Source organism: Aquarana catesbeiana, unplaced genomic scaffold, assembly GCF_042186555.1.
Source record: "Aquarana catesbeiana isolate 2022-GZ unplaced genomic scaffold, ASM4218655v1 unanchor233, whole genome shotgun sequence".
Taxonomy (NCBI): Eukaryota; Metazoa; Chordata; class Amphibia; order Anura; family Ranidae; genus Aquarana; species Aquarana catesbeiana.
In genome coordinates, this window is record NW_027362661.1 from 3,376,342 (window position 1) to 3,392,404 (window position 16,063).

The following is a 16,063-nucleotide window of genomic DNA, read 5'->3' on the forward strand; positions in this document are numbered from 1 at the left end:
GAGGTCCCATACCGCTGCCTCCCATCTCCTGAGACTGAATACATTGTTTCTATGTGTTTTTCAGATGATGGGGGATCTAGGTGGACCCTCCGTACTGCTCTCTCCTTTACAATAAAGTCTCCTCTTACCCGGTGATGTGAGGGGCGGCTGATTGTCCATCATGACGTCCTTGTAGAGATCCTTGTGTCCTTCTAAATACTCCCACTCCTCCATGGAGAAATAGACAGTGACATCCTGACACCTTATAGGAACCTGACACACACAATGATACAGTCACCATCCAGACACATCCCTTGTCTGTTACTGGATAATGTCCCAGAATTCCCAGCACCGCTCACCTCTCCTGTCAGCAGCTCCATCATCTTCTTGGTGACTTCTAGAATCTTCTGTGTGTTGTGTCTTGTAGGGATCAGGGATGGAGGTGGGGGGATGGTGATGGGATTCTGGATTCTAAAGGATTTTGTGGTCATATTCTGAGATCTCTTTCTTGTAGATTTCTTCATTATTACTGTACAGTTCTGTGTTATACAAAGATAAATATCACTCTCCCACAGGGACAGCTTTTTATCATCATGGGCCTCTGGTTAAAAAAATGTACTGGGGCCCCTACCAACCTGCCCAAATCTACTAAAATTAAAGAATAAATAGTTGATAGAAGTAAACAAATAGTTATTAGTACTTTCAATATAACACATTTTAAACTATGGGAATACATGCCCTAAATCAAAGACTAATCAATACAAGGCACAATGGAGTGGAAGGGCGCAGTACAGGGGGGCAGGAAGTTACAGTTCAGGGGGTGCGGGAGGACACAGTACAGGGAGGATAGGAGGGCACAGTACAGGGTGGTGCGGGAGGACACAGTACCTGGTGTACATGAGGACACAGTATAGGGGGCAGGAGTGCATAGTACAGAGGGGAAGGAGGGCACACCATAGGGGGCAGGAGTGCATAGCACAGATGGGAAGGAGGGCACAGTAGAGGGGCAGGAGGGTACAATATGTGGATTGGTGGAGACATAAGTGTCCTAATATTAAAGGTCAGCAGCTACAGGATGTGTACAGTATTTGTAGCTGTTGACTTATTTTGATCTGAAGAAGCCTGGAGCTCCTCTTTAAGACGGCTCTACTCTCCCATAATCCCTCATCTCTATGGTCAGCTCTATATTTATTCTCCAGGGATTGGCCACAATGTTCCCAATTCAGCAAAGGACATCTCCATCCAATGATATGATTACAATGTGGTCAGATTTACAGCTCCTTCTAGAAGTCATATAATAGAGTCACTAATGTTTTATTAGTAAGGCTCACTGACCCACCAGGAAATGTTACCCATGGAATTAGTGGTCAGTGGGTGGGGCATAGTGGTAATCATGGGTCTCACTGATTGGACTAAACCTGGAATTGTTATCTCCTATAACCAATGACGCCATCTTGTGCTATAACCAAATACCATAGAGTACGTACACTTCATGTATTCATAGTACTTGTGTGGATGTTGTTATTGATTAGCAGAACATCAGAAGACTTAAAGTGACTCTGAATACATCCCAGTGTACAGTGGAGTCAGATTTAACCCCTTCATTAATCTCACCTCTCCAGTCAGCAGGCTGAGGATCTCCAGGGTGAGGTTCAATATCGTCTCATTCCGGGGAAATGCTTTTCTTACATGCTTCACAAAACTCAAATTCTGGTGATGTGAGGGGCGGCTGATTGTCCATCATGACGTCCTTGTAGAGATCCTTGTGTCCTTCTAAATACTCCCACTCCTCCATGGAGAAATAGACAGTGACATCCTGACACCTTATAGGAACCTGACACACACAATGATACAGTCACCATCCAGACACATCCCTTGTCTGTTACTGGATAATGTCCCAGAATTCCCGGCACCGCTCACCTCTCCTGTCAGCAGCTCCATCATCTTCTTGGTGATTTCTACAATCTTCTCCATGTTGGGTCTCTCAGGTTTTAGGGAGTCACATGGAGTCATTGTGATGGTTATATGATCACCTGACTTCACAAGAGGAAATCTCTAGATTGAGGAACCAATAAGAATATCATGTTAGAATCCCAGAATCCTCCGCACCTCTCTAGTCAGGTCTGTGTTTTATTAATAGAGATAAGAGTGATGTCATGTGACCTCCCAGAATCCTCCTCACCTCTCCGGTCAGGTCTGTGTTTTATTAATGGAGATAAGAGTGATGTCATGTGACCTCCCAGAATCCTCCTCACCTCTCTGGTCAGGTCTGTGTTTTATTAATAGAGATAAGAGTGATGTCATGTGACCTCCCAGAATCCTCCTCACCTCTCCAGTCAGGTCTGTGTTTTATTAATGGAGATAAGAGTGATGTCATGTGACCTCCCAGAATCCTCCTCACCTCTCTGGTCAGGTCTGTGTTTTATTAATAGAGATAAGAGTGATCTCATGTGACCTCCCAGAATCCTCCTCACCTCTCCGGTCAGCAGGTAGATGATCTCCAGGGTGAGGTTTAGTATCTTCTCAGTCATGTGACTCCGGTCCTCCTCCATCCTCATTGGTCCTGTCATTTGATCTACACAGGTCTCCTTGTAGACGGATAACTTTGGGGAATGAAAGTAATCTTTTTTTCGATGGTATTGGTCACACAATTATAGGATGTGGATGTGAGGGGGTAATCGGAGGGTTGCTGTACATTTTAAGGACTACTGCACCCCATGGGAACACATTTATTATTTATTATTACTATACAGGATTTATGTAGCACAAACAATTTCCGCAGCACTTTACAACATGAGGGCAGACAGTACAAATACAATACAATTCAATACAGAAGGAATCGAGGCCCCTGCTTGTTAGAGCTTACAATCTAGGGGGGAGGGTGAAGTGATACAAAAAGTAATAACTGTCAGGGATGGGCTGATGGAGAAAATAAAGCTAGAGAGCAGGAGGTCTTATGCAACCGTATATTCCGACCGTGTGTATGCCCCATCGGACTTTTTCTGTCGAAAATTCAGACGGACTTAGATAGAGAACATGTTCTATATTTTTCCGACGGAACAAATTACTATCGGAAAAAACGCTCGTCTGTATGCTGTCCCGACGCACCAAAAACGACGCATGCTCTGAAGCAAGTAGGAGACGGAAGCCATTGGCTACTAGCTATTGAACTTCCATTTTCTAGTCCCGTCATACGTGTTGTACGTCACTGCGTTCTGGACGGTCGGAATTTGGTGTGACCATGTGTATGCAAGACAGCTTGAGCAGAATTCCGTTGGAACTCTGTCAGAAAAACCTTCAGAGTTTATTCCGACGGCAAAACCGGTCATGTGTACAGGGCATAAGGAGGAACAGTATTTTGAGACCAGGTTAGCGATATAGGTGGGAGCTGAGTTGTGGATGGCTTTGTAAGTTATTGTTAGTATTTTGAATTTAACACGTTGGGTGAGTGGAAGCCAATGGAGGGATTGGCAGAGAGGGGCGGAGGACACTGAATGGCAGCCAGTGGAGGGATGGGCAGAGAGGGGTAGCAGGCAATGAGCAGTTTGTAAGGTAGATGAGTCTGGCAGCAGCATTCATGATGGACTGAAGGAGGGATGGACTATGTAAGGGTAAGCCAATGAGAAGAGAGTTGCAGGTGACCAGGGAGTGAATTAGCTTTGTGGTGTCATGTTTAGAAAGGGGCATTTCTTGGAAATGTTGTGGAGGTTGAGGCGGCAAGCTGTGGACAGTGAATGGATATGGGACCTAGGACCTTGATGTGCGGGGACGGGTTTGTAGTTGTGCCGTCGATTTTGACAGAGAAATCAGGGGAAGAGACACATGGGGGAGGAAATATTATGAACTCAGTTTTGGCTAGGTTGAGTTTGAGGAAGTGGTGTGGCATCCGGGCTGATATGTCTGTTAGTAAATTCGTGATGCGTGAGGAGACTGATGCTGTGAGCTGAGGGGTAGAGAGATAGATTTGGGTGTCATCAGTGTAGAAATGGTACTGAAAGCCATGGGAGGCTATCAACTGACGCAGGGAGGAGGTGTAGACTGAGAATAGGAGAGGTCCAAGAATAGAACCTTGGGAAAACCCGACAGAGAAAGGAAGAGAAGAGGGAGTATAATTATAAAAGACCTTGACGGGGCGGTGGGATAGGTAGGATAAGAACCAACGAAAAGTTCAGTCATGGTGACCAAAGGTGTGGAGTTTTTTGAGGAGGGGCTGGTCCACTGTATCAAAGGCAGCAGAGAGGTCCAGGAGTAGGAGTACAGTATAGTTTTTATTGGTTTTAGCTTTCTCCGTAAGGAGAGCAGTTTCTGTGGAGTGTTGAGGGTGAAATCTAGACTGAAGGGGATCAAGAAGTTTGTTCTCAGTCAGATGGTCACTCAGTCGATTGTAGACCAGACGTTCAAGGAGTTTGGAGGAAGAATGGAGTAAGGAGATGTGGTGTAGGTTGTTAAGATTAGTGGGGTCCAGTTAGGGTTTTTTAAGGATGGAGGTGACTAGCGCATGTTTTAGAGCGTTGGGGAAGATGCCAAAAGAGAAGGAGAGATTAAAGATGTGGGTTAGAGAGTGTAGAATAGAGCCAGAGTGTGACCCTAGCGTTTGAGAGGGAGCAGGGTCCAGAGAGCAGGTGGTTAGTTGGGCGTTAGAATAAAGATTAGCAACCTCATCAATAGTTGCAGGATTGAATGAAGGAAGTATTGAGTGTACCTGTGGACATGGTGTGTTAAGTAGGGTGTCAGAGAGGTTACCTGGTTGGGCGCCGGTGCGCGCCGGGGCGCATTGGCGTTCGTGTTCCTGTGCGTGCTGGGGCGCGTGTCCCTGTGGGCATCGGCGCGCCTGGGCTGACCGGCCGTGGCGTGCGGGGTGGCGTCCGGGCGTTTGTGCGTACGCGCGTTCGCGCTAGCGCGCGTTCGCGCGTTCGCGCGCGTCCGCCTGTGGTCGCTTCCTTTGTCGTGCCCGGTAGTGTGGGCGTGCGTGCTGGTGTCGGGGGCGCGCTCGGGCGCGCGCGGGTGCGCGGCGCGCCTTGGCGAATCGGCGCGCGCACGTGCGCGGCGTTTTGGCGCCAATCAGCCTATTTGAAGCCTGCCTCTGCACTGAACTGGTGCTGCCTGATCAAACAGCTCTGTGTCTTGTCCCGTGATCATCCTGTGTTCCTGTATCTCCGTAGTGTTTTCCCGTTGTGACCCGGCTACCTTTGGACCTTCCTTGACTGCTGCCTGAACCCGACCCCGGCTCGTCTGACTTCGCTTCTGCCTTCTCCCTTGTACCGTTGCCGCCAGCACGTTGCCGACCTCTGCCTGTGTATGACCAAGTCTGATTTACTCCTGCTCAGCATCTGCTCCATCAAGTCTCAAGCTCTACCGGTTGCTGGCCAGACCACTGTGCTCCAGGACTTTACTTCAGGCTCCCATACCACTCCGCACTCGCGGGCCTCCTGTCTGCTCTACCAGGGGCCCCGAATCGGACACGTAAGGGAGCCTACCCTCTGCCCACGTGGACTCATCTGTCTGGTAAGTGTGGAACCTGACAGTATCAGGCAGCCATGACTGAGTCCGGGCAGGGGGCCTCCCCCATGGATGAACTATGCAGGCATCTAGCGGGCCTTACTCAAGCCGTTAAAAGCCTGCAGGAAGGCTACACCAGATTGGAAGGACAGGTTCAGGCCCTCTCAGCCTCTCCTCCTGGGGCAGTTCCTGCCAACCCTGCTTCAGCACCCGCTGTAGTGATGCTCCCTCCAGAGCCCAGGGTGCCTACACCCGAAAAATTCTCCGGAGAACGCAGTAAGTTCCGAGCATTTCGCAACGCATGCGAGCTCTACTTCGCTTTGCAGCCCCGAACATTCTCCCTAGAAGTTACTAAAGTGGGGTTCGTCATATCCCTGTTGACCGGAGAACCTCAAACCTGGGCCCACCGCTTATTGGAGCAAAAGGCTCAATCTCTTGATTCCCTAGATGCCTTCTTCCTAGCTATGGCTCAGTTGTATGAGGACCCCCAGCTAACAGCCACGGCAGAGGCCGCTTTACATGCCCTTCAACAAGGTCGCAGAGCTGCTGAAGACTACGCCGTGGAGTTTAGGCGTTGGAGCTCGGATACGGATTGGAATGACGCAGCCTTGCGTCACCAATATCGGCTGGGGTTGTCAGATCCTCTAAAGGACGAATTGGCACGAGTGGGAATACCTCAGACACTGGAAGAGTTAATTAATCTGTCCATCCAGATCGACCGCCGTCTCAGGGAGAGACGCTCTGAGAAGTCTGTCAGTCACCCACGCCTTACCTGGATGTTGCCCAGGGCCCCTAGTGCCTCAAACCAAGCTCCACTGGTCTCTTCTACCCCTGGCCCGGAGGCCCCGGAGCCCATGCAGTTGGGATTGCTCCGTCCCTCTCTGACTCCTGAGGAGAAGACACGTAGGCGCACACTCAATCTGTGCCTGTACTGCGGGGAGTCTGGTCATTTTGCAAGAGCATGCCCAAACAAAAGACGTAAGTGTCCGCCGTCTTCTTCATTGTGTGCACCTGTCCTACCTAGTGCTGGTAACCATTTAACTTTCTCCATTGTATTACAGTTACCTGGAAGGAGCATCCCAGTACCGGTCATCATTGACTCCGGAGCTTGTAGTGGTTTCATTGACCGGACCTTCGTCGAAACCCATCATATTCCCACTCAGACTAAAGCTCAAGGACTGGCAGTTTTTCTTGCGGATGGCTCCACCCTCCGCTCCGGACCCGTCACTCAAGAAACGGTTCCTCTGTTGGCCACCATTGGCCCGGAACACCAGGAACTTTTAAGCCTAGACGTCATTTCCTCTCCTCTCTTCCCAGTCATCCTAGGAATACCTTGGCTACAGGCCCACAATCCCAGTATCAACTGGTCCACAGGCAAGATTCAGTTTTCCTCGGAATATTGCAGACAACACTGCTTACGGGGGACCCCATTAACTTCCTCCCAATGCCTGCGCATAGACTCTGAAGCCAAGCCCTGCCAAGATCTTCCCGAACCTTACCGGGATTTCCTGGATGTGTTTAGCAAAAAAGGAGCAGAAACCCTTCCAGTACATAGACCCTATGATTGCCCAATAGAACTCTTACCAGGCACCGAAGTCCCCTTTGGAAGGATCTTCCCTCTAACTGAGCAGGAGTTGGGCACCCTGAAAACTTATATAGATGAGAACCTAAAGAAAGGGTTCATCCGTCCTTCCACGTCTCCAGCTGGGGCAGGTATCTTCTTCGTGGAAAAAAAGGATCACTCCTTACGTCCTTGTATTGACTATCGGGAGCTCAATAAAATTACTATTAAAAACAGATACCCGCTACCCCTGGTTCCCGAGCTATTTCAGAGATTGGGATCGGCTACCGTCTTTACCAAGTTAGACCTCCGTGGAGCCTATAACTTGATCCGCATAAGAGAAGGAGACAAGTGGAAGACGGCCTTTCGTACTCGATTTGGACATTACGAATATCTTGTCATGCCTTTTGGTCTGTGCAATGCACTGGCAACGTTCCAGCATTTCATCAACGATGTCTTCCATGACTTACTGGATTTATATGTCATCGTTTACTTAGACGACATCTTGGTTTTCTCGGCCTCCCTGATGGAACATCGTAAGCATGTACAAAATGTACTCTCCCGGCTCAGACAACACGGACTGTACGCTAAACTGGAAAAATGTGAATTCGAGCTCCAATCTATCCAGTTCCTGGGCTTGATTATCTCCCCCGATGGCATCAAAATGGATCCACAGAAAGTATCCGCTATTCTGGATTGGCCTGCACCGACTGACAAAAAAGGAGTACAACGCTTTATTGGCTTTGCCAATTTCTATAGAAAATTTATTAAAGGATTTTCTTCAATTATAACTCCCCTCACAGAGCTTACTAAACAAGGATGTCGTTTCCATTGGACCCTTGCGGCTCAGGAGGCCTTTGAAAAACTTAAGGCGCTGTTCACCTCAGCCACTATCCTCAAGCACCCCAACCCTGCCTTGCCTTTCGTCCTAGAGGTAGATGCGTCTGAGGTTGCAGTCGGAGCTGTACTTTCACAGAGACAGGGTGCCAAAGCACTTCTGTACCCTGTGGGATTCTTCTCACGCAAACTTTCTCCCTCCGAGAAAAACTACGACGTGGGAGATCGGGAGCTTTTAGCCATCAAAACGGCTCTGGAGGAATGGCGTTACCTTCTGGAAGGCGCAGCACACCCCATTTTGATCTACACAGACCATAAGAACTTGGAATATTTAAGGACAGCCAAGAGATTGAGACCCCGGCAGGCCAGATGGGCACTTTTTTTTTCCCGATTTATTTTTCATATTACGTTCAGACCCGGATCCAAGAATGTTAAACCTGATGCCCTCTCCCGGATGTTTCTCGATTCTGAAAGAACCGTGTCCCCAGATACCATCCTTCCCTCTGGAAATTTCTTAGTCCTTCAGGAGGATCTAATTTCCCGAATCAGACGCGCCTCTATGGGGATGTCTCCACCTGTTGAGTCCTGTACCAAGGACGGACTATTCTGGTTCAAGAATAAGATTGTGGTCCCTGAGGAGTTGAAGGTACAGGTGTTAAGTTTATGTCATGACCACAAACTGGCTGGCCACTTCGGCACTCGGAAAACAATCGATCTCGTCCAACGCACCTTTTGGTGGCCGTATCTTACTAAGGATTGCAAGGACTATGTGGAGTCCTGTAACACGTGTGCCAGAAACAAGACTAACCGAACAAGAGCATGGGGCCTTTTGAGACCATTGCCAGTCCCTGAGAGACCTTGGACCATGATATCAATGGACTTTATTGTTGAGCTTCCACCATCAGAAGGTTTTTCGTCCATTTTCGTTGTGGTTGACAGGCTGTCTAAAATGGCCCACTTCCTCCCCATGAAGGGCACCCCTTCTGCCAAGGAGACCGCTTCCATCTTCATTAAGGAGATCGTCAGGCTGCATGGAGTCCCGACCAACATAGTCTCGGACAGGGGCGTCCAGTTCACCTCCAGATTCTGGAAGGCCCTTTGTGGCGCGCTTGAGATCGAGTTGTCTTTCTCTTCAGCTTACCACCCTCAGTCAAATGGGCAAACCGAGAGGACGAACCAGACTTTGGAACAATACATCCGCTGTTTTTCTGCTTTTTCTCAGGATGACTGGGCCTCCCTGCTTCCCATCGCAGAATTCTCCTATAATAATTCTCTACATTCAGCTACGAACCAGTCCCCGTTTTTTGCCAATTACGGTTTCCACCCATCCTTCTTGCCCGGATCATTCCCCGAATGTCCTGTTCCTGCAGTATCCCAAACTTTGGACTTCTTCTCTAACAACAATAAATTGCTGCAGGAGACCATGACCAAGGCTCAGGAAGATTACAAAAAAATCTTTGACAGGAAGAGACGGGGGGAACTTGTCCTCGAACCCGGCAATTCTGTCTGGCTGTCTACCACTAATCTCAAGTTGGCCTGCCCATCCAAGAAACTGGGCCCCAAATATCTGGGTCCCTTCCGGATCAAGAGGAAAATCAACAATGTGGCCTACGAACTGGACCTTCCTAATTCTCTAAGGATACATCCAGTGTTCCACGTGTCTCTTCTGAAGCCAGTCACTCCTAACTTCTTTTCTGGTCGCAGTATTGGTCCACCCAAACCTATTGTGGTTAATGGCGAAGAGGAATTCGAAGTGGAAGCAATTCTAGATTGTAGAAGAAGGCACAATCAGGTACAATATCTGGTAAAATGGAAGGGCTATGGACCCGAAGATAATTCGTGGGAGCCGGAAAGCAATTTACACGCCAGAGAACTCTTGCAGTCCTTTAAAACCTCTCATGCCTCGAAGATGGCCCAACTGGGCATCCGGAGTCTGCCCTTAAGGAGGGGGCACTGTCAGAGAGGTTACCTGGTTGGGCGCCGGTGCGCGCCGGGGCGCGTTGGCGTTCGTGTTCCTGTGCGTGCTGGGGCGCGTGTCCCTGTGGGCATCGGCGCGCCTGGGCTGACCGGCCGTGGCGTGCGGGGTGGCGTCCGGGCGTTTGTGCGTTCGCGCTAGCGCGCGTTCGCGCGCGTCCGCCTGTGGTCGCTTCCTTTGTCGTGCCCGGTAGTGTGGGCGTGCGTGCTGGTGTCGGGGACGCGCGGCGCGCGCACGTGCGCGGCGTTTTGGCGCCAATCAGCCTATTTGAAGCCTGCCTCTGCACTGAACTGGTGCTGCCTGATCAAACAGCTCTGTGTCTTGTCCCGTGATCATCCTGTGTTCCTGTATCTCCGTAGTGTTTTCCCGTTGTGACCCGGCTACCTTTGGACCTTCCTTGACTGCTGCCTGAACCCGACCCCGGCTCGTCTGACTTCGCTTCTGCCTTCTCCCTTGTACCGTTGCCACCAGCACGTTGCCGACCTCTGCCTGTGTATGACCAAGTCTGATTTACTCCTGCTCAGCATCTGCTCCATCAAGTCTCAAGCTCTACCGGTTGCTGGCCAGACCACTGTGCTCCAGGACTTTACTTCAGGCTCCCATACCACTCCGCACTCGCGGGCCTCCTGTCTGCTCTACCAGGGGCCCCGAATCGGACACGTAAGGGAGCCTACCCTCTGCCCACGTGGACTCATCTGTCTGGTAAGTGTGGAACCTGACATAGGGGATGTATATGGGTATTGGAGATCTTCTCACAAATTAAATCAATCTTATTATTGAAGTGATTGGCGATGCCCTGGGTAGTGAATGAGTTAGTAGGTGGAGGCAGTGGATGACGAAGAAGAGAGTTAAAGGTAGAGAAGAGTTGACGGGGGCTGGATGAGGTGTTAATGAAAGTGTTAAAATAGGTCTGCTTGGCAGTGAGGAGGCAAGACTAGTATTTTTGGAGGGCAGATTTATATTGGTTGAAGTCTTTCTGGTACTTATGCCGCGTACACATGAGCGGACTTTTCTTCGGACTGAACTCTGACGGACCTTCCGACGGAGTTCCGACGGAGTTCCGCTGAAATGGACTTGCCTACACACGATCACAAAGTCCAACCGTTTAGAACGCGATGAAGTACGACCGGACTAGAAAAAGGAAGTTCAATAGCCAGTAGCCAATAGCTGCCTTTGCGTCGTTTTTGGTCCGTCGGACTAGCATACAGACGAACGTTTTTTTCAATAGGAATTGAGTCCGTCGGAAAGATTTGAAACGTGTTCTATTTCTAGGTCCATCTGAATTTTTGAAGGAAAAGGTCCGATGAAGCCCACACACGATCGGAATGTCCGACGGACCTTTTCTGCCGTAAAGTCCACTCGTGTGTACGCGGCACTAGTTTTATACTACAGGTGCTCAAGATTGCTGCTGTTTTTTGAGACTTCTGGTGTCATCTGTTTGCCAGGATTGTAGGAGTTGATGCCTGATTCTGTGTGGTGAGCTTGTCTAGGGAGGATGACAGTGAGTTGTTGTAGACAGAAGTGGTTAGGTTGGGGCAGGACAGAGATGAGATTTTGTAATAGAGGTGGTCAGTAGACATGTGCACACTGAAATATTTCATTTCAGAATTTCGTTTTCGTCCGAAAAATAAATTTATTTAGTTACTCCCGAAATTCGTTTTTATTTTGTTTTTCGTTAAAAATTGCATTCGTCCGAAAATCCAAATTAAGGTCGAATCTGTCATTGAAGGCTTATGGTGTCTGTCGAATGTTCAAAGAAGATTCGACGGAGCAGCTAAACTGTACGACGCTTTATAGTTTACCTGCTCCGTCGAATCTTCTTAGAACTTTCAACAGACACCATAAGCCAAACTACGTGTGTACTTAGTTCTAGCTATTTTACTGCTGCTCCTCTTTGGTTACAATCAGCCAATAACATTCATCATCATTATTTTTATTTATCTTTTCTCCCCTACGTGGAATCTTTCCTCCCCTACGTCAAATCTTTTCTCCCTTACGTCGAATCTTTTCTCCCTTACGTCGAATCTTTTCTCCCCTACTATGAATCTTTCTCCCCTACGTCGAATCTTTTCTCTCTATGTAGAATAATCTTGGACTAATAGAGTTAAGGTTAGGCACATTCGACCACAGGTTTGATGGACACAGATTGTTATTGTCATCATCATGTCGAATCTCCTATCTATATCGAACTGTTGTAGCAACGAAAACGAAAATAAAGCATTTGTTTATGTCGAATCTTTCGTTTTTCGGATTCTGCACTAACAAACGATAACGAAAATACCTGAAATTCGGACGAAAACGAATGCACATGTCTAGTGGTCAGTAACAGAGTAAAGAGAAGGGTTGAGGTGGTGAAGGTTTCTAGGGGTAACTGTTAGGCGGTTGGAGGGAGAGGAGGTGGAAGACAGTGAGAGACCAAAACTAATAAGGTGGTGATCAGAGAGTGGGAAAGGATTGTTGGAGAGGTTGCACAGAGTTCATAGATAGGAGAATACAAGGTCAAGGGTGTTACCATCGGAGTGAGTAGGAGCATGTATACATTGCTTCAGGTCAAGAGAGGAGGTTAGACTGAGAGGTTTAGAAGTAACAGTAGTATTAACATAAACAGGGATTTTGAAGTAATCGAGAATGATTGTTGGGATTTCAGAAAGTTAAATGGGAGAAAAAAGACTAATACAATGTGCCTCTGAAGAGGAGAGTGTCAGCAAGGGAGGTGGGTGAAGTACCTGTTAGGTGCTGCATGGGGCTAAAAGGATTTCCACTCCACCTTCCTTCCATCACCTGGGTCTGGAGGAGTGAGTCCAGAGAAGGCCACCATGGGAGAGGGAAGCAGGAGAAGCAGTGTTGGTTTCATGAAGCCAGGTTTCAGTAATGACAAGAAGGTTAAGGAAATTTGTTGTAAATAGGTCGTGGAGGGCGTGGAGTTTGTTACAGACAGAGCAGGTATTCCAGAGGGAGCAGGAGAAGAGGAGGCTGGATTTGGGAAGAGGATTGGAAACATACATGTGGAGGGACAGAGAAGAAATCTTCAGATGAGGCATTCAGATGAGGCAGAGCTTGAAGTGCATATCAATTTGTATGAATAATCACTTAGAGAAAGAAGTACTAAAGGAAAGAACCCCAGCAATGTTCCCCCCATCAAAGATTGGATTGGATAGCAGGAGGATGCTGCTGGTGGAGTAGAGAGCTGTGGGGGAGGAGTCTGTTCTCTTCCCTCCAATGGCAGCCCAGTGTAGGTAGGAGGACAGTATTCTGTAGCATTCAGGACATTATACAGAGTGGCAGTGGGTTCCTGGGGCTCTGAATTCCAGCACTGCATCAGAGACCAACAGCCACTTTTACCTCAGAGCCTTGCAGCCTGACTACCCCCTTAGAGGTCCACATAGCCCTTCAGCTCCACTAACTTCTCAGAGTTATTCAGCCCTATTACTTCCTAGGAGGCCCCCAAAGCCCTTCAGTTGCACTTCCTCCTCAGGGGTCCCAGAGCCCTTCCGATAAAGCACACCCTCAGAAACTCTCAGAGTCCTTAAAGCGTTTGTTAACCTAAAAAAAAAAAAAGATCCTGTTCCTTTAAAGCATGTTGTGCAGCACAGTGCTTGTATGGTATCATTTGGCCCCTGTATCACCTGAAATACCTGTCTGATCCTGCCTGGCTATACCCTCCCCCCCTATAAACTGACCAAGGTATATCATGGCTGCTGAACCCTGACACCGTGGTCAGTGTACATGCCTCCATCATCTATTGTGTCATCTGTCCTCCTTTTGTGTTCTCCTCCGTCCTCTCCCCCCTACCTGTCAGCTCCATGCCCGCCCCCTCCCTGTCAGCTCCGTGCCCACCCCCTCCGCTACCTGCCTGTCAGCTCCGTGCCCGCCCCCTCTGCTCCCTGCCTGTCAGCTCCGTGCTTGCTCCCTCCGCTCCCTGCCTGTCAGCTCCATGCTCGCCCCCTCCGCTCCCTGCCTGTCAGCTCCGTGCCCACCCCCTCCGCTCCAGCTGCTTTAATTACTATTATTTTCTTACAGTATCTTCTCTGTTTATGTATGTAATGTCCCCCCTGTGTGCCTTATAAAAATAATGCAGTATATACCTGATTACAGAGCGCTGATCGGCACTCACGTTATTGCAAAGCCTCTCTCTGCTCTCCTGACTGACACCAGCTGCATCTGTTGGGCCAAGAGAGGAGTCAAGTGAGTGCCGATCAGCGCTCTGTAAACAGGTATATACTGCATTCGTTTTTTAAGGCACATACACAGGGGGACATTACATACATAAACAGAGAGAATACTGTAAAGTTACATTGGTGTGTTAACAACCACTTTAAGTCCCACTACCTCCTCAGCTCCTCTACTTCCCTCAGAGACCCCTCAGCTCCTCTACTTCCCTCAGAGACCCCTCAGCTTTTCTACTTCCCTCAGAGACCCCTCAGCTCCTCTACTTCCCTCAGCTCTTCTACTTTCCTCAGAGACCCCTCAGCTCCTCTACTTCCCTCAGAGACCCCTCAGCTCCTCTACTTCTCTCAGAGACCCCTCAGCTCCTCTACTTCCCTCAGAGACCCCTCAGCTCCTCTACTTCCCTCAGAGACCCCTCAGCTCCTCTACTTCCCTCAGAGACCCCTCAGCTCCTCTACTTCCCTCAGAGACCCCTCAGCTCCTCTACTTCCCTCAGAGACCCCTCAGCTCTTCTACTTTCCTCAGAGACCCCTCAGCTCCTCTACTTCCCTCAGAGACCCCTCAGCTCCTCTACTTCCCTCAGCTCCTCTACTTCCCTCAGAGACCCCTCAGCTCCTCTATTTCCCACAGAGACCCCTCAGCTCCTCTACTTCCCTCAGAGACCCCTCAGCTCCTCTACTTCCCTCAGAGACCCCTCAGCTCCTCTACTTCCCTCAGAGACCCCTCAGCTCCTCTACTTCCCTCAGAGACCCCTCAGCTCCTCTACTTCCCTCAGAGACCCCTCAGCTCCTCTACTTCCCTCAGAGACCCCTCAGCTCTTCTACTTTCCTCAGAGACCCCTCAGCTCCTCTACTTCCCTCAGAGACCCCTCAGCTCCTCTACTTCCCTCAGAGACCCCTCAGCTCCTCTACTTCCCTCAGAGACCCCTCAGCTCCTCTACTTCCCTCAGAGACCCCTCAGCTCTTCTACTTTCCTCAGAGACCCCTCAGCTCCTCTACTTCCCTCAGAGACCCCTCAGCTCCTCTACTTCCCTCAGAGACCCCTCAGCTCTTCTACTTTCCTCAGAGACCCCTCAGCTCATCTACTTCCCTCAGAGACCCCTCAGCTCCTCTACTTCGTTCAGAGACCCCTCCACTCCTCTACTTCCCTCAGAGACCCCTCATCTCCTCTACTTTCCTCAGAACCCTCAGTATTTTCCTCCCTCTGACACCAATGATAGAACATATTCTTCATGGCAGGCTGGAGAATCTTTTCTTCCTTCTGACCAGCAATATAAGGGGCTCTATGCTCCATACTCCTGACCCCTGCACTCCATAATTGTGTTGGCTGCATATTGTTATGATTGTCTATTGGCTGCCTGTGTAGTGTAATAATTGTCCTTTGTAGGCCATGTATGGTCAGGATGGCCATTGTCTTGTCTATTTATTGTCAGTGCTGTTTGTTTAGCAGAACATTATACTAGAATTTGTCTCCAAAATGAGAATGTTCCGGCCCCATAAGTGAGGAAATGTTCGGACCCTGAAGGGGTTAATCTAGTTTTCCACACTATATATGTGTGTATCATCATCTGCTGGAGATAAAAGACATCACAGTGACTATGGAGGAAGAGGACGGACATGACGGGGGGTTACTGGGTGTAAATAGAAAATAAGATCTTATTACCTCCTCTGCTGCTACTTCCAGTAACGTCTCCTCTCCACTTCCTGCCACATGAAACTTCCTGTCTTTAGTCCAGATCACTTGAGAGGGGTGCGGCTGTGGAGTGGAGTGGAGTGGAGCTCCACCTTTGACAGGAAGCATGTGTCTTCCACTCCACTTTTTCTTTATTGAACTTTATTGTAACCAACAATGAATGGCTGTAACTGGAGCTCCACTGTCCACAGGAAACATGTGGGCTCCACTCCACTTTTTTTTATTTTTAAAAGAACTTTAATGTAAGAAACAACAAATAGACGATACTACAGAAAGTGGAGGTCACATGATTTCTGTGTAGAGTGGAGCTGCAGTGACCATTCTATTGGGACTTGCAGAAATACAAGAGATAT

The 16,063-nt window shown here is 48.9% G+C and overlaps 2 protein-coding genes across 2 annotated transcripts in view; both read right to left on the reverse strand.

The window, feature by feature from the left end:
• Positions 1-16,063, reverse strand: part of LOC141121905 (uncharacterized) — a 619,894-nt gene that overhangs the window by 255,755 nt on the left and 348,076 nt on the right. The window lies entirely within an intron of this gene.
• On the reverse strand, positions 386-15,925 carry LOC141121896 (gastrula zinc finger protein XlCGF66.1-like). The gene is made up of 5 exons (XM_073611653.1): positions 15,681-15,925; positions 2,454-2,582; positions 1,900-2,034; positions 1,594-1,813; positions 386-518 (listed from the first exon to the last, which is right to left on the reverse strand). Exons 1-4 carry the CDS (start codon positions 15,816-15,818, stop codon positions 1,643-1,645), a joined length of 573 nt encoding a protein of 190 aa, XP_073467754.1. The 5' UTR covers positions 15,819-15,925; the 3' UTR covers positions 386-518; positions 1,594-1,642.

Excerpts from the sequence above, each read along its gene's own strand:
- LOC141121896 (XM_073611653.1), bottom strand. The coding sequence starts at position 15,818 with ATGCTTCCTGTCAAAGGTGGAGCTCCACTCCACTCCACTCCACAGCCG. Across the intron at positions 2,583-15,680 it reads TGGAAGTAGCAGCAGAGGAG|TTATCCGTCTACAAGGAGAC; the intron begins GTAATAAGATCT and ends CATTCCCCAAAG. Across the intron at positions 2,035-2,453 it reads TCTACCTGCTGACCGGAGAG|AGATTTCCTCTTGTGAAGTC; the intron begins GTGAGGAGGATT and ends TCCTCAATCTAG.